At 46.9% G+C, this 20,095-nt stretch overlaps 1 protein-coding gene across 1 annotated transcript in view; it reads left to right on the top strand.

The window, feature by feature from the left end:
* Nucleotides 1-10,566, top strand: part of LOC104305109 (contactin-6) — a 203,351-nt gene extending 192,785 nt beyond the window's left edge. The window contains exons 19-24 of the mRNA XM_009905929.2: nt 858-1,092; nt 1,613-1,728; nt 2,855-3,041; nt 7,505-7,617; nt 8,949-9,117; nt 10,376-10,566. Of these exons, the coding sequence (XP_009904231.2) occupies nt 858-1,092; nt 1,613-1,728; nt 2,855-3,041; nt 7,505-7,617; nt 8,949-9,117; nt 10,376-10,476 (921 nt within the window). The 3' untranslated portion in view covers nt 10,477-10,566. The remainder of the gene's footprint in view (nt 1-857; nt 1,093-1,612; nt 1,729-2,854; nt 3,042-7,504; nt 7,618-8,948; nt 9,118-10,375) is intronic.
* Nucleotides 10,567-20,095: the final 9,529 nt, after the last annotated feature.

Raw genomic sequence — 20,095 nt, 5'->3', positions numbered from 1 at the left:
GAGGAAAGGCACATCCAGGCTTGGGATTCAAATTAGAAGGAATACATGAAGAATAAATTAGGTGCCCTGAGATCTCCTGATGTCCCTTCATGATTTTTGTCTCCCATCTTCATAGAATCATAGAATCACAGAATGAACCATGTTGGAAAAGACCTCAGAGACCATCAAGTCCAACCTATTACCTAATACCTAACACCTCCTGACAACTAAACCATGGCTCCAAGTGCCACATCCAATCCTCTTTTGAACACCTCCAGGGATGGGGACTCCACCACCTCCCTGGGCAGCACATTCCAGTGGGCAATTCCTCTTTCTGGGAAGAACTTTCTCCTCACCTCCAGCCTAAACTTACCCTGGCACAGCTTGAGACTGTGTCCTCTTCTTCTAGTGCTGGTTGCCTGGGAGAAGAGACCCCCACCTGGCTACAACCTCCCTCCCTCATGCTCTTAGTGCTCCCAGGACAGGATGGATCTTTTCCCACCTCTTTACTATTTTTTTTTCCTTTAAAAATAATGTATTTAAAATTAGCATTCCCCTTGTGGGGGAGGAGGGGGGGAAAGAAGTCAGCTACAAGTTGGACTGAGTGAAACCCTGGTCATCTTTAAAACTGGGTGCCTGCAAGAGAGTGACTTTAATGGAGCTGATCAGATCTTTTGTTTCTGAATTGATTGCTCCAATGAATTTATTATTTTGCTTTTTATTCCAATAATACATTGACTGATGGAGCAAACATTATTATCTCCTCTAAGGCACAGTCAACTAAATCAATAGCACTAAAATATACTCAGAGAATGAAGATTCAATTAAAACAGTGTATACTTGCAAATGCTTATTGACTGACTGCCTTGTCACTGCAGCCAGTTCCAGAAGAGCTACAAAATGGGGAAGGTTTTGGCTACATCATCGTGTTTCGCCCCCTTGGCTCAACCAGCTGGACAAAAGCAGTGGTGGCTTCGGTGGAAGCAAGCAAATATGTTTACAGGAACGAAAGCATTACACCTCTCTCTCCTTTTGAAGTGAAAGTTGGTGTCTACAACAACGAAGGAGAAGGAACCCTGAGCTCCATATCCATTGTCTACTCAGGAGAAGATGGTAACTCCTGTTACTTTGATTAGTTGTGGCTGGGTAGCATCAGGAGGTCCTAGATATGATTAAGGAGCCTGCTTAAAGTCACTCATTGGAGGTAGACAAGGTACTTGAGGCAGAATGTAGCAAACTGAAGTCAAACAAGGGAAAGGAAAGACTTTCAGAATCCTTTTAAGTAGACAGCAGGTTTCAGCTTCTTTGCCCCTAAGATGCTCCCTCCAAGTGGTCAGGAGACATTTAGAAGTGTAGCTCTGAGAGGCTCTAGCTTTTCAGACCACCCAGTGCAGCTGCTCTCCTTTGAGAATCTCTCCCATCTTAGTAGTAGTCCTGACCAATATTGAACACAGGTTTTCTGACGTGCTACAATAACTGGGCAGCAGAGTTAATAATTCACACAAGGTCTCCTGACTTTCCGCCTGCTGCCCCCAAATCTCTTCCTCTTTCCTTTAAAGTCCCTCAGTTTCTGACATCACAGCCTCCTGGCAACACAGATATTCCACCAGCTGTGTTTTCTCCCATCACCCAGAGCCACAGATAGCACCGGCAGGAGCCTCGGCGCTGAGCATTTCCGCGGCGGAGGTGGAGGTCTCCTGGCAGCCCATCGCGTGGAACAGGCACACGGGCAGGGTGCTGGGCTACGAGGTGAGCTGGCTGCTGCTGGTGTCTGACACCTAACAGATGGCCCTTTCCTGGCCACCTTTGTGTCCTGCTTCCTGCTCTCTGGATTCCAACTTAAGAGGCAATCAGACAATCAGTCACCCGCCTCTCATTAGGAACATCTCACCTGAGATCATCACAGGCATTCACAGACCAGGGCTGCAGCTCCAGCCCTGACTGTTTGTAATGTAAATTAAGACCTCAAGATTAATCATTTGTGATGGCTACTGGAAAAGGACTTGTGCTTAATTCCACAAGCCAAGGCTGATCCTCCCTGCTCTTATCCAGCTGGAATGCTGTCTGAGCACGATGGCTTTGCTGCATAGTTTGGGGTCATAGAGTCATAGAATGGTTTGGGTTAGAAGATCATTTAATCCACCCCCCCCAGCCATGGGCAGGGACATCTGTAATGTGCAGGGTCTGCATATTACAGAAGAAACCAGGATAAAAACACTTCCTCCTAGTTCTGAATAAAATAATAATCATACAAGCACAGAATCAAAAAGGGTTGGAAGGGACCTCAAGGATCAGCCAGTTCCAACCCCCCTGCCATGGCCAGGGAAACCTCACCCTACAGCAGGTTGCTCACAGCCACATCCTGCCTGGCTGCAAAAACCTCCAGGGATGGGGCCTCCACCACCTCCCAGGGCAACCTGTTCCATAGAATCATAGAATCAATAAGGTTGGAAAAGACCTCAGAGATCATCAAGTCCAACCTATCACACAACACCTCATAACTAGCTAAACCATGGCTTCCAGTGCCACATCCAATCCCCTCTTAAACACTTCCAGGGATGGGGACTCCACCACCTCCCTGGGCAGCACATTCCAATGGCCAATTCCTCTTTCTGGGAAGAACTTTCTCCTCACCTCCAGCCTGAACTTCCCCTGGTGTAGGTTGCCTGGGAGAAGAGACCAGCCCCCACTTGTCTACAACCTCCCTTCAGGTAGCTGCAGAGAGCAAGTGTCTCACCACCCTCATAATGTAATAATGATAGATAATACAGTCCTGTCCCCCTTGAAATCTTCACTGCCTGCATGTCTGCTTCCCAGCCAAAGCTGCCATAGATGGAAAACAAGGAACTGCCTGTTCTGTGTTCTGGCTTTTCAGGTTTTGTATTGGACTGATGATCCCAAGGAAAGCACAGCTGGTAAAGCCAGAGTCAGTGGGAATGTAACAGCCAAGAACATCACAGGGCTGAAAGCGAACACAGTGTATTTCGCGACGGTTCGGGCTTACAACACGGCGGGGCCAGGGCCGTCCAGCACCCCGGTGAATGTCACCACGAAAAAATCACGTGAGTATTCCACTTGGGGCTCCAAATGCTGCAGGCTCCCAGGTGTGACAGCAGCATTCAGCTTGCTGGGCCCCACCTCTGCTAAGCGCTGCAATAGCAAAGGAAGTTGGCTCCCAAATGTCTCTGTGAAATCGAACAGCAAAAGCCTGTGGCTGGGTCAAAAGAAGTGTAGCCAGCAGAGCCAGAGAGGGGAATCTCCCACTTTGCTCTGGTGAGGCCTCACCTGGAGTACTGCTGGAGTGTGTCCAGAGAAGGGCGACAAGGTTGGTGAGGGGCTTGGAGCACAGCCCTGTGAGGAGAGACTGAGGGAGCTGGGGTTGCTTAGCCTGGAGAGGAGGAGACTCAGGGGTGACCTTATTGCTCTCTACAACTACCTGAAGGGGGGTTGTAGTGAGGCAGAGGTTGGTCTCTTCTCCCAGGCAACCAGTACCAGAACAAGAGGACACAGTCTCAGGCTGCGTCAGGGGAGGTTTAGGCTGGAGGTTAGGAGGAAGTTTTACACAGAGAGAGTGATTGCCCACTGGAATGGGCTGCCTGAGGAGGTGGTGGGGTCGCCGTCGCTGCGGGTGTTCAGGGCAAGGCTTGACAGGATGCTTGGTGCCATGATTTAGTTGAATAGGTGGTGTTGGATGATAGGTTGGACACGATGATCTTGAAGTTCTCTTCCAACCTGGTTTATTCTATTCTATTCTATTCTATGCTATGCTATGCTATGCTATGCTATGCTATGCTATGCTATGCTATTCTATCCAGCTCTGGAGTCCTCAGTATAGGAAGGACATAGATCGGATGAAGTAAGCCCAGAGGAGGGCCATGAAAATAATCAGGGGGTTGGAGCAGCTCTGCTATGAGGACAGGCTGAGGAAGCTGGGGGTGTTCAGCCTGAAGCAGAGGAGGCTCTGGGGAAACTTAATAGCAGTCTGCCAGAACCTGTAGAGGGCTACAAGAAGGATGGAGAGAGGCTGTTTATGAAAGTCTGCAGTGACAGGACAAGGGGCAATGGCTTCAAGCTAGAAAAGAACAGCTTTAGATTGGGTATTAGGAACAGGTGGGGGTGGGGGAACACTGGAACAGGTTGCCCGTCCCTGGAGGTATTCAAAGTAGAGCTCGACAGGGTTCTGGGCAGCCTGATCTGCTTGAGGATGCCCCTGCTGACTGCAGAGGGGTTTGGACTAGGTGACTTTTGAGGTCCCTTCCAACCCAGACCATTCCATGATTCTATGATTCTATTCTATTTTATGACTAAGACACTTCCCCATCTCTTCCCTCCCAATATTTTCTTGGTCACCATCAAGTTTACTCAGGCTTTGGCATTTAAGACATTCTTAACACAATATTTAGCTTCAGGTCTGCCTCAGCAGAAGCCGAAATTCTTGACTCAAATCAGGTTATTTCATTTCCCTTACCCTATTTATATGCTGAAAGAATGCTGCACACCTCCAAAATCAGATAATCCCTGTTTGTGCTCCTCCACTGCAGCAACCCTTAGGAAGGATTTCTCTTTGCATTGCCACAGCATGCTGCTTGCTTTCAGGAGGCTTCAAAAGAGATGCAGAGTCAATACAGGAAAGATGTTCCACAGGTCAGACAATAGATCTGGATGTGGAAACATGGGGCTGGTTCTTTTAAAGAGAACACCTGGATGCTGGTTTGGAGACACCTAAACTGCATTGCTGAGGGCAGTATAAAGGATATATTGATATAAATGTTACCTAGTCATTAGGTTTTTAATTTGTCTGCAATTTCAGAAGCAAACCCCCTGAGCTGTTTCATTTATGAGAAGCCACTTCAAAAAAAAAGGAAAGCCAACCCAAAATGCTTTCATGGGGCCTCCTTCCAAGGTCAAAACGAAGCACTGGGAATCATTCTGCAGGACTGAAGAAGTAAATGTTCACTGGGAGAATAAAAAATAGGTCATAAAGAAGGAAATCTTAGTAATCTGCTACATCCCAGAATGTCAAAAATTCATTTTGTTGGTTAAGCTTCCATTTATCTTACACTTTCCTTGCACTGTGTTTCCCCAGTAGAGAGCTGATCAGCCCTTTGGCACAAAAAGGGAAATACTTCCCCTGTTCCCATCAAGTTTCCTCTTGTCTATCCTTGAATATTGGGGGTGGGGAAAGAAGCCTTCACAGCTCATCCAGCCTAACCACACCACAGTCAGCAGAGGCATCTTCACAGTATCACAGTGCCACTAAGGTTGGAAGAGACCTCAAAGATCATCAAGTCCAACCTGTCACCACAGACCTCATGACTAAACCATGGCACCAAGTGCCACGTCCAATCCCCTCTTGAACCCCTCCAGGGACGGTGACTCCACCACCTCCCTGGGCAGCACATTCCAATGACGAACGACTCGCTCAGGGAAGAACTTTCTCCTCACCTCCAACCTAAACCTCCCCTGGTGCAGCTTGAGGCTGTGTCCTCTTGTTCTGGTGCTGGTTGTCTGGGAGAAGAGACCAACCCCTTCCTGGCTACAACCACCTTTCAGGTAGTTGTAGAGAGCAATGAGGTCACCCCTGAGCCTCCTCTTCTCCAGGCTAAACAATCCCAGCTCCCTCAGCCTCTCCTCATAAGGCTTCACCAGGACCAGCTTGCTCAGAGCCCAGTCCAACCTGACCTGGAGTGGTTCCAGGGATAGGGCCTCTGTGTGCTGCTGCTTGAAGTGCAAGGCAAGAACCAATCTGCAAAATGAATACCATAAAATAGCACCAACCAAAATAAAGCCAGAGAAGGTATTAAGGGCTCAAAGAGGACTTCTCTAACAAGTGATTAATTGATGGGAAATAAAGTCATCTCTGGAAGCAATTTTCTATGTTCAGAGGCATGAAAGACAGATGAGAAGCATGGCAGTCAAATGGCAAGACACACCAGGAGCAAATGTGCTTTTGTTTCAGACTGACTTCATCCTCTGTCACATTCAGGACTGTGCTAATGGTTCATTTAAAAATTAAAGTCAAAATAACCCTTTTAATTATTTAGAAACATATATTAAAGTTTTAAGCTCCAGCCTCTGAAAGATGCAAGCACTTTCAATATCAGGAGAGATAATAAGTCAAGAGAACAACAATCTACATCTACAGTGGGAGCTTTAGCTCCAAGGTAATAGCTCTGTCTTCCTACTCGTTGTCCAGGGCTCCTACAATGGTCTGTCCAGGCCATTATTGTGGAGACTAAAATGGTCTTTCTGCCAAAGAGGTGCAATTCTGCTTGAAACATACTTATCTAAGATCAATTTGAGGTCCAAGCTGATGTCTAGGTTTAAGTTTAAACTACTTAGAAAACTGGAAGTGACGTCCTCCTGCCACGAGTGTGCTGCTTCATGAGGAGGAGCTGTTGGAAGCTCAGCCCTTCTGCCTACATTGCTTTGCTTTTGCTTTTTCCTAACAAGTAGAAACATCAACAGATAGAGGTAGCAGAAATACTTTGCAAGGATAAAGCTCAGCTCGGTACAGCAGCAAAAGCCAAGTCTTACCTACACCAGGAGACTAACATCATTAACTTAATAAAGTGAAGCATATACTTGGGGGAGGGGGGTTATTATTCTTGCCATTGCTTGGGGGATATATTATTCTTGCCAATGCTGATTACAAGGAATTAGTTGAGGGAATGATCTGCTGATCTGACATCTGAAGAACTCTTTCCTTGGGGATACTATTGATTTTATTGAAATTATTGATTTGATGTTTTCCCCCTTTGGATCTTTGCTCCTTTTTCTTCATTCTTTTCAAGTTCTTATTTCCTCTAACACCCCCAGTGCCATCCTCCCAGGGAGGGTTCCAGGAGGGCACACCATGGAGAAGGAGATGATGTGTTGTTCTAAATCTGAGGTACAGCTCAAAAGCAGAGTTTCAAATCCAGGAGTTCACAGAGGATTCAATTCCAGGCACTTGTAGGCAAATTTTCAAAGTCCTGGCACTTAGGCATAAAAAGCCTTTGAAAAGCTACACTCAGCCTATTGTGCTGAGGATGTATAAAATCCTACCACATTTCCTGATGGAACACACAGAGACTTTAATGTGCAGCTCTTTGTAACCTGTCCTCATGGCTGATGAAAAAACCTTGTCTTTGGTATTTTGCTCTGGGCTTTTTTAGCTTCCCTTTCTGAAATCCACACAGCCAAACACTCCCCAGGACGCTGAAATCCAGATTGGAACAACTTGGTACTTAAGCAGGATCTGTGCAATAGAACTTGAACTGTCAGACACTGTCAGGCTTTGCCTAATTTTGAAAATGAACTCTCACAGTAAGTGGTTTTGTGCTAAGAATAGATCTTTGTTCTGACTAATACCAGAGCAATGATGGGACTGGAAACTGGTCTTTGCTCTCTCAGATTTGAATCAGCCACCTGGTTTGTGCTTCCATGTCAGCAGCTCGTTCAATTACATGATGCAAATTAATAGTCAATTGTACCTTGTCCTCCTCCTCCTCATCATCATCACCTTATTTCTTTTTTCCTAAAGCACCAAGCCAACCCCCAGCAAACATTGCCTGGAAGCTGACAAATTCCAAGATCTGCCTCAACTGGGAGCATGTGAAAACAATGGAGAATGAATCAGAGGTGCTAGGCTACAAAGTAAGTCATTTCTTTAGGTCATTACTGTCATGCTGATCATAACAGAGGTACAAACAGTGACTTAGAACCATAAAATTGTCAGGGTTGGAAGGGACCTCAAGGATCATCCAGTTCCAACCCCCCTGCCATGGCCAGGAATACCTCACACTACAGCAGGTTGCTCACAGCCACATCCAGCCTGGCTGCAAAAACCTCCAGGCATGAGGCTTCCATCACTTCCCTGGGCAACCTGTGCCAGTCTCTCACCACCCTCCTGGGAATAACTTCTTCCTAACATCCAATCTGGATCTACCCATTTCTAGTTTTTTCCATCCCTCCTAGTCCTATCACTCCCTGACTTGTTGAAAGGTGACTGCTCATTACCTGAAAACAGAGATTTTCTGGAGTTCCTGGGGTGGTTGGCTGACATTTAGACATGGAAGAACATTTGTGCATATACTTATAGGTGGAAGATCTGCTGTGCTGAACCTCTTTCATTCTTTGGATGTTAGGAACAGGTTCTTTACTATGAGGGTAGTGGAACACAGGAACGGGTTGCCCAGGCAGGAAGTTGGACCCTATCCCTGGAGGTATTCAAAGTGAGGCTCAACAGGGCTCTGGGCAGCCTGATCTAGTTGAGGATATCAGAATACAGAATTAACCAGGCTGGAAAAGACCTTCAAGATCATCAAGTCCAACCTATCACCGAGCACCATCTAATCAACTAAACCATGGCACTAAGTGCCTTATCCAGTCTCTTAAACACTTCCAGTGATGGTGACTCCACCACCTCCCTGGGCAGCACATTCCAACGGCAAATTACTTTTTCTGGGGAGAATGCAGCTCAAAACCTCCCCTGGCACAGCTTGAGACTGTGTCCTCTTGTTCTGGTGCTGGTTGACTGGGAGAAGAGACCAACCCCCACCTGGCTACAACCTCCCTTCAGGGAGCTGTAGAGAGCAAGAAGGTCTGCCCTGAGCCTCTTCTCCAGGCTAAGCAACCCCAGCTCCCTCAGCCTCTCCTCACAGGGCTGTGCTCCAGACCTCTCTCCAGCCTCGTTGCCTTTCTCTGGACACCTTCAAGTGTCTCAATGTCCTTCTTAAATTGAGGGTTCTGGCAGAGAAAGGCTCTCTTGAAAGCTGGAGTAAATACCTGCTGTGTTCTCCACCCCAACGTTCTGCAGAATGTATTTCTGTGCTTTGAATGAAGTTTAATGCTCTGCAGGATGCTCAGAGTGCTCTGAAAACCTTGGGCCACGACAGGAGATAGTCTCAGCCAATAAGTAAAAACTATACAGAAACTTGAGGAAAAACAATTAACTAACTCTCATTTTGTCATCCCCTTTGACTTAGATTTTGTACAGACAAAACAGACACAGCAAAGCACACATCCTGGAGACAAACAACACTTCAGCTGAACTTCTGGTACCGTTTGAAGAGGATTATCTTATAGAAATAAGAACAGTCAGCGATGGTGGCGATGGCAGCAGCAGTGAGGAAATTAGGATCCCCAAAATATCAAGTATGTGAGATTGATTTGGGTTGCTCTGCAAGTTATTGCATCTGTGTGACTCCAGGAAGCACAGCAGATTAGCAGACTTTCCATTACCGCAGGTGGCCTCTTCCCTGTTGCTTTGTGGTGCTGGGTGCATGTTGATTATTCTCTGATCACAGAACCCCAGCTCAGCGGGGGTTGGAAGGGAGCTCTGGAGAGCATCCAGCCCAACCCCCCTGCTAAAGCAGGGTACCCATGGAAGCTTGCCCAGGATCACAGGTCCAGCTGGGTTTGGAACCTCTCCAGAGAAAGAGACTGCACAAGCTCTCTGGGCAGCCTGCTCCAGGGCTTTGGCACTCTCACACAAAAGGGTTTCCTTCTCATGTTCAGGCAGAATCTCCTGGGTTCCAGTTTGTGCCTGTTGCCCCTTGTCCTGTCCCTGCACACCACTGAGAAGACTGTAGCCCAGTTCTCTTGCCCCCCACCCTTTAGCTCTTGCTGAGCATTGGTCAAATCCCCTCTCAGGCTGCTCTTCTCCAGGCTCAAAAGCCTCAGGGCTCTCAGACTTTCCTACCCACAGAGCTGCTCCAGTGCCCTCAGCATCTTTGTAGCCTTCACTGGACTCTCTCCAGTAGCTCCCTGTCTCCCCATTCTTTAGTGGATAAAGTTTGTAGTACATCACCTAGATGTGACCTTATCTTTAGTGGATGTCTCCATCTTCCCTGGCCTGTAATGCTTAAGGAAGGACAGAGAAATAAGCTGGAGTCCTAAAGTCAAAGCTGCAGCTTTCACATACAATGTGGCTCCTACTGTCTTCTGATGTTGCTGCTGCTGCTGACAGAGAGAACTTCAGCCTTCATCAACAGCTGGGGTGAGGCTGCCCATGGTGCAGCCTCTGCCCTCATAAGTGCCTTACTATTCATGCAAAATGGAGCAAAATATTGCAACAAACTAGCTAAAAGCCTTCCAAAAAACCCCCAATAAATGAGCATTTACAGAGGATGTGAAGTTGATCTGAATCTATACTCCATGGAATTGCTGCTCCAGCCACAAAATGAAATAAAGAGAATCATTCAGGTTGGAAAAGACCTCTAAGAGCCCAACCATCAACCCAACAGCAGCATGGCCACTAAACCACAAAGAGAAATAGCATTAGGGGAGGATGTTTCATCTGGAAACCAGAACCCAGTTCCCTGTTACAGCAGAGTGCACAGGAAAACCTTTTCTTGACACAGATTCACCTGTGCCAGGAAACTTTTATTTGCTTGTATGTTTTTTTTCACAGGCTTAAGCTCGGGAGCAATAAAGTTGTGCCAAAGGATAAAGCATCTATTCACATCTGGGATCCTGCTGTTGAGTTCTGCTCTCATATACCCTGTTCCCTGATGACTAAAGCAATGCCCAGCCACAGACTTTTAGAGTGAAACCACGGGCAGAGTTTATCTTCATGCTTCACCAACGTCCCTGCTGAAGAAAAGAAGGTGGGGATGGGGGGGAGGCAGGGTGGGGGGGGAGGGAGGGGTGGGGGAGGCAGGAGTGGTTAATTATTAAGAGAACATTCTCAAGATGACATTAATTTTTCAAAAATAAGCTTTGAAATAAATGGATAAATGTATCTGCATTAATTACATGGAGTGGTGCCAAAGCAGGCTGCCAGGAGAGTGCTCTGAGAGTTTGGCTTCTGAGCAGGGTGTTGAAGGGCAGTGCTGCGTCAGACCTGAAAGGCCTGCGCCAAGAAGGGAGGAGAGAGGCTTGCAAGTGCTTGTGATGTTGATATGATCTATCTCATGTTCCTCAATGTAACCTGTAAAAAAATAGACAACCAAACCCAAGCCCCACTTTCAATCAAATAAAAGCTATTTGTTTACATTTTGCAGTGGTTTGTATTGGTGTGGGGGTGGGAGGGGTGGGGTGGCACACAATGCATTCATGAAAGCTACTGCAAGGATTTTTTCCCCTCCCCCCAAAAAAGTGAAACTTAAACAAAAGGAATCCAACCCAAACCCCACTGAATTCAACAGGAAGACTTCCAATGACATCAACAAGCCTTGAGGCCAGAGCTGAATGAGTACCATTTATAATCTGAGATTTATAGACTCATTTAATGATTTAGGTTGGGAGATGATCTAATTCCACCCCCCTGAGCATTTATGTGGCTTACTCCACCAAGTCTATGCCCTCCCTGTATTGAGGGCCCCAGAGCTGGATGCAGTAATCCAGGAGGGGTGTCACCAGAGTAAAGTGGCAGGAGCATGTGCTACAGCATGAGGAGAGGCTGAGGGAGCTGGGGGTCTTTAGCCTGGAGAAGAGGAGGCTCAGGGGAGACCTTGTTGCTGTCTACAACTACCTGAAGAGACTGCAGAAATTTGGGGATCTCTCTTTAGTGTGGTAAATAAACATCAGTTACAGTATGTGATCTTCAGTAGTCCCCATACTGAATGGAACAAAAAGTTTCAGAGAGTTGAGCCACACTTTGCAGATGAGCAGAGGGCTGGAGCACCTCTCCTATGAGGACAGACTGAGGGAGTTGGAGCTGTTCAGTGTGGAGAAGAGAAGGCTCCAAGGAGACCTCATTGTTGCCTTCCAGTATCTGAAGCAGGCGACAAGAAAGCTGGGGAGGGACCTCTGAGGGTGTCAGGGAGGGATAGGACTGGGGGAATGGAGCAAAACTAGAAGTGGGTAGATTCAGATTGGATGTTAGGAAGAAGTTCTTCCCCATGAGGGTGGTGAGAGACTGGCACAGGTTGCCCAGGGAGGTGGTGGAAGCCTCATCCCTGGAGGTGTTTGCAGCCAGGCTGGAGGTGGCTGTGGGCAACCTGCTGTAGTGTGAGGCATCCCGCCCATGGCAGGGGGGTTGGAACTGGCTGTTCCCTGAGGTCCCTTCCACCCCTAACAATTCTATGATTCTTTGACTCTGACAGAACTTTTTGCATCATCCCTTCCCTGCAGGTCTCCAGGAGGAGCTGCCCTGTGCCACAGCAGCTCACTTGCAGACCTTCTGGTGTCTGTGCAGTGGGCACATTTTCCCCCCTTTTTCAGTTAAACTGAATCTAAAAGTTTTCTATTTCCTAGTATAAAAGCAAGCCTTCTGCCAAGTTTAAACAAAACATCTCTTTCTTTCTTCCTTTTCCCTTTATTCAAGTGAAGAAAAATCTCCCACAAAACAGTTAGATCCAAGGGAACAGAAGCCCTGAGAGAGGTTTGATTATAGGGAGGCTCCAGAAATATAATGCCACTTTTAGAAGCCTGTCCTCTGGGATTTCTGCAAAGATGCTCATCACAGGAGTTGTTAGGGAGAGGGTTAACTTCCCTTTCACAGGAAAAGAACAGTTTAGAAAGAACTGGAGATGGTATTAAAAATCTTGATCATGCTCTAATGAAGTCAAAGCAATTTTCTTTGCAGTGAAACCAAACAGTGAATCACTTCCTCAGATTTGTTTTCACTTCTCTGTGCTCTATTGATGCTCTCTCCAAGGTGCTTTTCTCACTGCAGAAGATACTTCTCCAAATCAGGATCTTTATGGCCCCAGTGTGTAACCTCCTAATTTCTGCATTAGTCCTATTTTGTCATTCCCATTTGAGGAGCCCTTTTAAAGTAAGGGATAAGCTAGGAAGAGTCAACATCAGGAAAGAACACAAGTCTTGTGAGGAGCAGCTGGGGGATCTGTGGCTCTTTAATCTGGAGGAAAGGAGGCTGAGGGGAGACCTCTCTCTCTCTTACACCCTAAAAGGAGGCAGAAGTGAGGTGCGGCTTGCTCTCTTCCCCAAGCAGTAAGTGAGGAAACAACAAGAGGAAATGACCTCAATTTGCAGCAAGAGAAGTTTAGGTTGGATATTAAGGAACAATTTCTTCCTCCAAAGTGTTGGCAAGCCCTGGAACAGGCTGCCCAGGGAAGTGGTGGTGTCCCCCATCTCTGGAGGGGTTTCAGTGCTGTGTAGATGTGGTGTTGAGGGACATGGTTTAGTGATGGGTTAGTGGTTGAACTTGGATGTCCTTAAAGGTCTTTCCCAATCAAACCTATCCTGCAGTTCTCTGAAAACCTTGCTGACCTCCTTTAGAGCTGGAGCACAAATGGATCACCAACTGCCTGTTCTGCTTTGGGAACTGAACTTTTAAGCAGTCTCAAGGAGAATGCTTTTAAATAGAAATATAATCATAGCCTTTCCATCCATCCAAAATCAAGGCAACCTTCTAATTTGTGCAGGTTCATTGTTTTCTCTTCAGCTCCCCAACTCTCCTTTGGTGGTTCACTAGGACTGAAGTCAGAGCTGCCCAAAGCAGTGAAAGTCCAGCTCTGCTCTTCAGGACTCTTCTGTTATTAAAGCACCTGATGCTGAAACAGAGTTCAGATGACTGGCAGCTTTCACTGAAAGAAAATAAAAAATAGGTCCAAAAATAGTTTTGTCACTCAGAGTTGCAGGGGCATAAAAAAAATTGAGCAAGGAATCAGTAAAAATCCCCTAAAAGCAGAAGTCAAAATGATAACAATGGAAAAAGTAAAACATCTGCAGTGCTCCTGAGTTTTAGCAGCTGGGAAGCTAACTAAAAAACTTTCCTTAAAGGTGCCCAACACAGGGAGCCTGGGGCCCAGCCTTACCAGATTTAGAGGCACCTGATCAAGTGCAGCTGCTGGGGGCTGCACTTTGGCCACAACAACCCCCATGCAGCACCACAGGCTGGGGACAGAGTGGCTGGAGAGCAGCCAGGCAGAAAGGCACCTGGGGACAGTGGTTGATACTAGGCTGAACATGAGCCAGCAGTGTGCCCAGGGGGCCAAGAAGGCCAATGGCATCCTGGCCTGCATCAGGAACAGTGTGGCCAGCAGGAGCAGGGAAGTCATTCTGCCCTGGACTCAGCACTGGTTAGGCCACACCTTGAGTCCTGTGTCCAGTTCTGGGCCCCTCAGTTTAAGAAGGACATCGAGATACTTGAACATGTCCAGAGAAGGGCAATGAGGCTGGGGAGGGGTCTGGAGCACAGTCCTGTGAGGAGAGGGAGCTGGGGTTGCTTAGCCTGGAGAAGAGGAGGCTCAGGGGAGACCTTCTTGCTGTCTACAACTACCCGAAGGGAGGTTGTAGGCAGCAGGGAGTTGGTTTCTTCCCCCAGACAACCAGCACCAAAAGAAGAGGACACAGTCTCAAGCTGTGCCAGGAGAAGTTTAGGCTGGAGGTGAGGAGAAAGTTCTTCCCAGCAAGAGGATTGCCCATTGGAATGAGCTGCCCAGGGAGGTGGTGGAGTCCCCATCCCTGGAGGTGTTCAGAAAAGGCTCGAATTTGGCACTTGGAGCCATGGTTTAGTTGTCAGGAGGTGTTAGGTATTAGGCAATAGGTTGGACTTGATGATCTCTGAGGTCTTTTCCAACCTGGTTGATTCTATAAGTCACAGACAAGTTTCCAAACAGCTGGAAGAGCAATATCTATTTTGTTTTGATAACCTAAGCAAAATATCAAAAAGAAAAAAAAATAAAATATGATAAAAAGTCACAGGCAGGAGAATTTCTTTTTAAATTTCACTCATGAATGAAAAACCCAAGAAGCAATTCTGAGCCTGTCCAAACGTTTCAGCTCCCTCTCAACACAATGCTTCTTCGTGATTTAAGAGCATTTAAACTTATTTTAATGCCTTCTCCTTTCTTTATAGGGCAATCTTGGAATCTGAATGCCCAGAAACTAAGTAAAATAGCCCAGGTGTGCTTTGGCACCAGCCCTTAAATCAAGGTTAGCTTGAAGTGCAGAAGCACTCTGCTTTTGCTGCAGGTTGTTGGAATTCACCTCTGGTGAGGGCTCGGCACGCAGCTCTAAATCACACTTATGTATAAAGATGTTGTAAAAGCAGGGGAAACAAAGGGAAGAAAAAAAGATTGTATTAATATCTGACTGTACTGCAGCTGTAGAGAATTCCCCTCAACAATTTTCAGGGCCTGTGTGGAAGAGAGAATTAATCTTCTCAGAGAGGTTTGGAGATGCGCTGAGCGGCCATGGTCTCAGGGTCTCCCTCTATCCATCCATCATCATCATCATCATCACCATCATCATCATCATCATCATCATCATCATCATCATCATCATCATCATCATCATCATCATCATAAACCAGGTTGGAAGAGACCTTCAAGATCATCGCCTCCCACCCCTCAACCAATCCAACCCACCTAAACAACTAACCCATGGCACCAAGCACCCCATCAAGTCTCCTCCTGAACACCACCAATGATAGTGAGTCCACCACCTCCCCAGGCAGCCCATTCCAATGGGCAATCACTCTCTCTGTATAGAACTTCTTCCTAACATCCAACCTAAACCTCCCCTTCTACTTGGAAGAAATCTAGGGCAGAACTTCTACTCTGAATAAGTCAATGGTTTTGGCTCTCTCCAGCACTGACATTCCTAAGACACCATCCAAACAATTTCCCTTGAAGTGCCAGAGACTTTCTGCACCTCAGTGTTGCTGAATATTGGGGTTTGAGTAGATGCAGACATAGAATCATAGAATTGTTAGGGTTGGAAGGGACCTCGAGGATCAGCCAGTTCCAGTCCCCTCCAATGCCTCACACTACAGCAGGTTGCTCACAGCCACAGCAAAACCCTCCAGGGATGAGGCTTCCACCACCTCCCTGGGTAACCTGTGCCAGTGTCTCACTACCCTCATGGGGAAGAACTTCTTCCTAACATCCAATCATGGTCTTTGGGTGAACATGGATCTTGTACTAGCAGTGGACTGTGGAATTATCACTACAAGGCTGATGAGTTCCTCAAAGCACAGTCTGTGCATTATTTATCATAGAATCATAGACTGGTTGGGTTGGAAGGGACCTTCAAGATCATCTAGTTCCAACACCCTTGCCATGGGCAGGGACATCTTACACCAAGTTGCTCAAGGCTTCATCCAGCCTGGCTTTGAACACCTCCAGGGAGAGGGCATCCAGAGCCTCCCTGGGCAACCTGTTCCAGTGTCTCACCACCCTCACTGTAAATAATTTCTTTCTAATCCCTGCTCCAAATCTCTCCTCTTCCAGTTTCAAGCAGTTGCCCCTCATCCTCTCACTGTGTAAGGATTTGTTATTTCTCTTGCTCTGACCATTAGCTAACCCAAAAGCTACAAGGGCTGGGAAATCAGTGCAATTAAAAGAGCTTGCATCAAAGCTTTCTTGGAGAAATTTCCCGTGCAGAAAAGGTCAGTTGGACATTTTGACAGTGTGGAACAATAAAGGCCTCTAAATGGCTTCAATCATTCAGCCTTTTATTTATTCTTTTTAATAGGAACTACTTCTTTTTCATCAGTTCCTAACACTTAGTACTTGAAAACACATCTGATGTACCAATTAAAGTGTCATATTAATAATGCTGTTATGTATCATCTCTTAACCTACTCTACATAGGTCAATCTATTTCAGTTCTGACAAACAGCCACTAGCATTTCCCGTCCTTAGAGAGCGACCTGGATTCGTTCTGAGACACAAAAGGTTACCACAAGACCCCTTATAACATGAAAGTTTCTCACAAGTTATCTTCAAGTCTCTAAAATGTTTGCACTTGAATAAATCCAGCTGTCTACAGACGGTGTTTAAGGCACTAGACTGGATCCTGCCACTCCTGCCTCTGCTTTCTTCCAGAAATGGTTGCTGTGGACCTCACCAACTCAGTGTAGCTCTGTTCAGTATTAAATAAAAGCTTGAAATCTCCCTTCAGTCCATCCCCACCACCCCTGTGCTTATGTCTTCTGCATTCCTACAGATGTGATGTACATCTTCATGGCCATCATAGAATCATAGAATTGTCAGGGTTGGAAGGGACCTCAAGGACCAGCCAGTTCCAACCCCCCTGCCATGGGCAGGGACACCTCACAGTACAGCAGGTTGCTCACAGCCACAGCCAGCCTGGATGCAAACACCTCCAGGGATGAGGCTTCCACCACCTCCTTGGGTAACCTGTGCCAGTCTCTCACCACCCTCATGGAGAAGAACTTCTTCCTAACATCCAATCTGAATCTACCCAGTTCTAGTTCTGCTCCATCCCCCCCAGTCCTATCACTCCCTGACACCCTCAAAAGTCCCTCCCCAGCTTTCTTGTAGCCCCCTTCAGATCCTGGAAGGCCACAATTAGGTCTCCTGGGAGCCTTCTCCTCTCCAGCCTGCACAACCCCAACTCCCTCAGTCTGTCCTCATAGCAGAGCAGCTCCAGCCCTCTGCTCCTCCTCATGGCCCTTCTCTGGACACCTTCCAGCACCTCCAGATCCTTCCCGTAGTAGGGGCTCCCGAACTGGACACACCACCTCCAAACAACTTTCTTTTCCACAAGAGATTCAGACCCAAGATGAAGAGCCCAGAGGAAAGCTCCACAAATGATATTCCTGTTTGTCACCTTCTCCTTGTTTGCCAGCCTCTCATGCAGGGCAACAGAACTGGAGCAGAGGGACAGCCCACTGCAAGTCATGCTGCTCCCATGGTTGGCCACTCCCAGTCCAGTTTGTGAGAGGGTCCAGAGCAGGTCACAAGAATGATTAGAGGGATGGAACAATTTTCCTATGATAAAGGGCTGAGAGAGTTGAGGTTATTAATCCTGGAGAATAGAAGGCTGCAGGGAGATCTTTTATCACTTACAGGGGCCTATGAAAAAACATGAGGACAGACTTTTTATCAGGGCCTGTTGTGACAGGACAAAGGGTGATGGCTTGAAACTAGAAGAGGGGAGACCCAAACTAGATAGACAGGAAGAAAGGCATTGCAGGATGGCACAAATCCCCTGTGGCTGGCAGACTTGAGTTTGAGGGGTGTCATTGAGGCAGACTTTGTGTGTGAGAGTATGCAAACACTGCTAGCATGATTTAATTACATTAAAGATTGAATAGTAGGGAAAATTTCTTTACTGAATGAGTGATCAGGCATTGGAACAGGCTGCCCAGGGAGGTGGTGGAGTCACATCCCTGGAGCTGTTCAAAAACCATGTAGACATGGCACTTTGGGCATGCTGGTGGTGGGTGGAAGGTTGGACTGGATGCTCTTAGAGGTCTTCTCCATCCATAATGACTCTGTGCTGCTTCTGCTGCCCTGCTAGCCCAGAGATTCTAAAGAGCAAGAGTGCAAATCACTCAGGTGTCCCACTGCCCTTAGTAGATTTAAAGCCTACACAGTTTGAGTGTGTTTAGAATTTATTTGAAAGCCTCCTTACACCAGTAGAATTTATCCACAGAGATCAGCAGTTTACATCGTATTGATTAATGTGGCTATTGATTTATTCTCTGATTGTGCTGCCCGGGTATCTGCAGGACTGGAAAGTGCTGTTTGCCAGGAGTGATTGACTTCTTTCTTTATTGACTAAAATGAGCTGATAAAAATCATCCACAAGCTGAGCTAGAAGCACTTTCCCTTTTTTTTTTTTTTTTTTTAATATTATTTCTGCTCTCTAGCAGATAAAAGTAGGAGGCAAACAGTGATGCAGGGCAGAGGAAAGAAGTTGTAAGGCTTAACCCCCACAGTGCTCACCTGGCTGGGTTGCATCAGAGAACAGAGATGGCTTTGGGTTGGAAAGGACATTTAAAGGCCCTCTAGTCCAAGCCCTCTGCAGTCAACAGGGACATCTGCAGCTAGAGTGGGTTGCTCGAAGAGAAGAGAAGAGAAGAGAAGAGAAGAGAAGAGAAGAGAAGAGAAGAGAAGAGAAGAGAAGAGAAGAGAAGAGAAGAGAAGAGAAGAGAGGAGAAGAGAAGAGAGGAGAAGAGAAGAGGAGAGAAGAGAAGAGAGGAGAAGAGAAGAGAAGAGAAGAGAAGAGAAGAGAAGAGAAGAGAAGAGAAGAGAAGAGAAGAGAAGAGAAGAGAAGAGAAGAGAAGAGAAGAGAAGAGAAGAGAAGAGAAGAGAAGAGAAGAGAAGAGAAGAGAAGAGGAGAGGAGAGGAGAGGAGAGGAGAAAAGAGAATAGAAGAGGGGAGGGGAGGGCAGACCAGACCAGACCAGGTTGGAAGAGACCCTCAAGATCATTGTGTCCATTCCATCATCCAACACTACCTAATCAACTAAACCAAGCACCCTATCAAGTCTCCTCCTAAACACCTCCAATGATGGTGACTCCACCAGCCCCATCCAATCTGACTTCAAATGTTTCCAGGGGTGGGGTATCTCCCACCTCTCGGGTGGTGACTCCAGCCCACAGTCTTAGATAACAAGCTGGGTGGTAAGACAGGAATGCATGTGAATTTTGAGGAAGGGGATTAAACTGTTCTTCATTTTGGTGAGCACATGCTTTTAGAGCTTGCTGCTGTCTCTAACACTGATGAGGCTGCCCCCTTCATCTACAACTACCCAAAGGGAGGTTGTAGACAGGTGGGGGATGGTCTCATCTCCCAGGCAACCAGCACCAGAATAAGAGGACACAGTCTCAAGATGTGCCAGGGTAAGTTTAGGCTGGAGGTGAGGAGAAAGTTCTTCCCAGAAAGAGGAATTGCCCACTGGAATGTGCTGCCCAGGGAGGTGGTGGAGTCCCCATCCCTAGAGGTGTTCAAAAGAGGCTTGGATGTGGCACTTGGAGCCATGGTTTAGTTGTTAGGAGGTGTTAGGTATTAGGTAATAGGTTGGACTTGATGATCTCTGAGGTCTTTTCCAGTCTGGCTGATTCTATGATCCAGCAAGAGACTGGCAGTTTCAGATGGGTTCCTAACAAGAAAAGACTTGAGGCACCCCATGGTCCCCCACCCAAGGCATGAAATGTTGCTCTACCTGCAGTAAACTATTCCCAGCACCTCTGCTAGCCAGCTCTGCTTTGCAGTGCCATAAAGCAGGTCTAACTGCTCTTTGCCATGAATGCTTTGAAGTTCTCCCAAGTGGAGAGATGGATCTCCTGCCTCTGAAATATTTGTCTGGCTACATCACATCAGCTTTGAGGTGTTCTGCTGCTGGAGCTGTCCTCTCAGGCCAGCCCAGCCAAGCAAAGTCCACCTTCAAATACCTCAGATCCACCTCACCACCCATGCAAAGTCCTGTGGCTTCCCACAACTCCTCTGTTTAATTAGGAGCTTGG

The sequence above is a fragment of the Dryobates pubescens genome, chromosome 1 (assembly GCF_014839835.1).
Source record: "Dryobates pubescens isolate bDryPub1 chromosome 1, bDryPub1.pri, whole genome shotgun sequence".
Lineage (NCBI taxonomy): Eukaryota > Metazoa > Chordata > Aves > Piciformes > Picidae > Dryobates > Dryobates pubescens.
The sequence above is the reverse complement of the archived record's forward strand: the minus strand, read 5'-3'. Positions and strand labels throughout refer to the sequence as shown.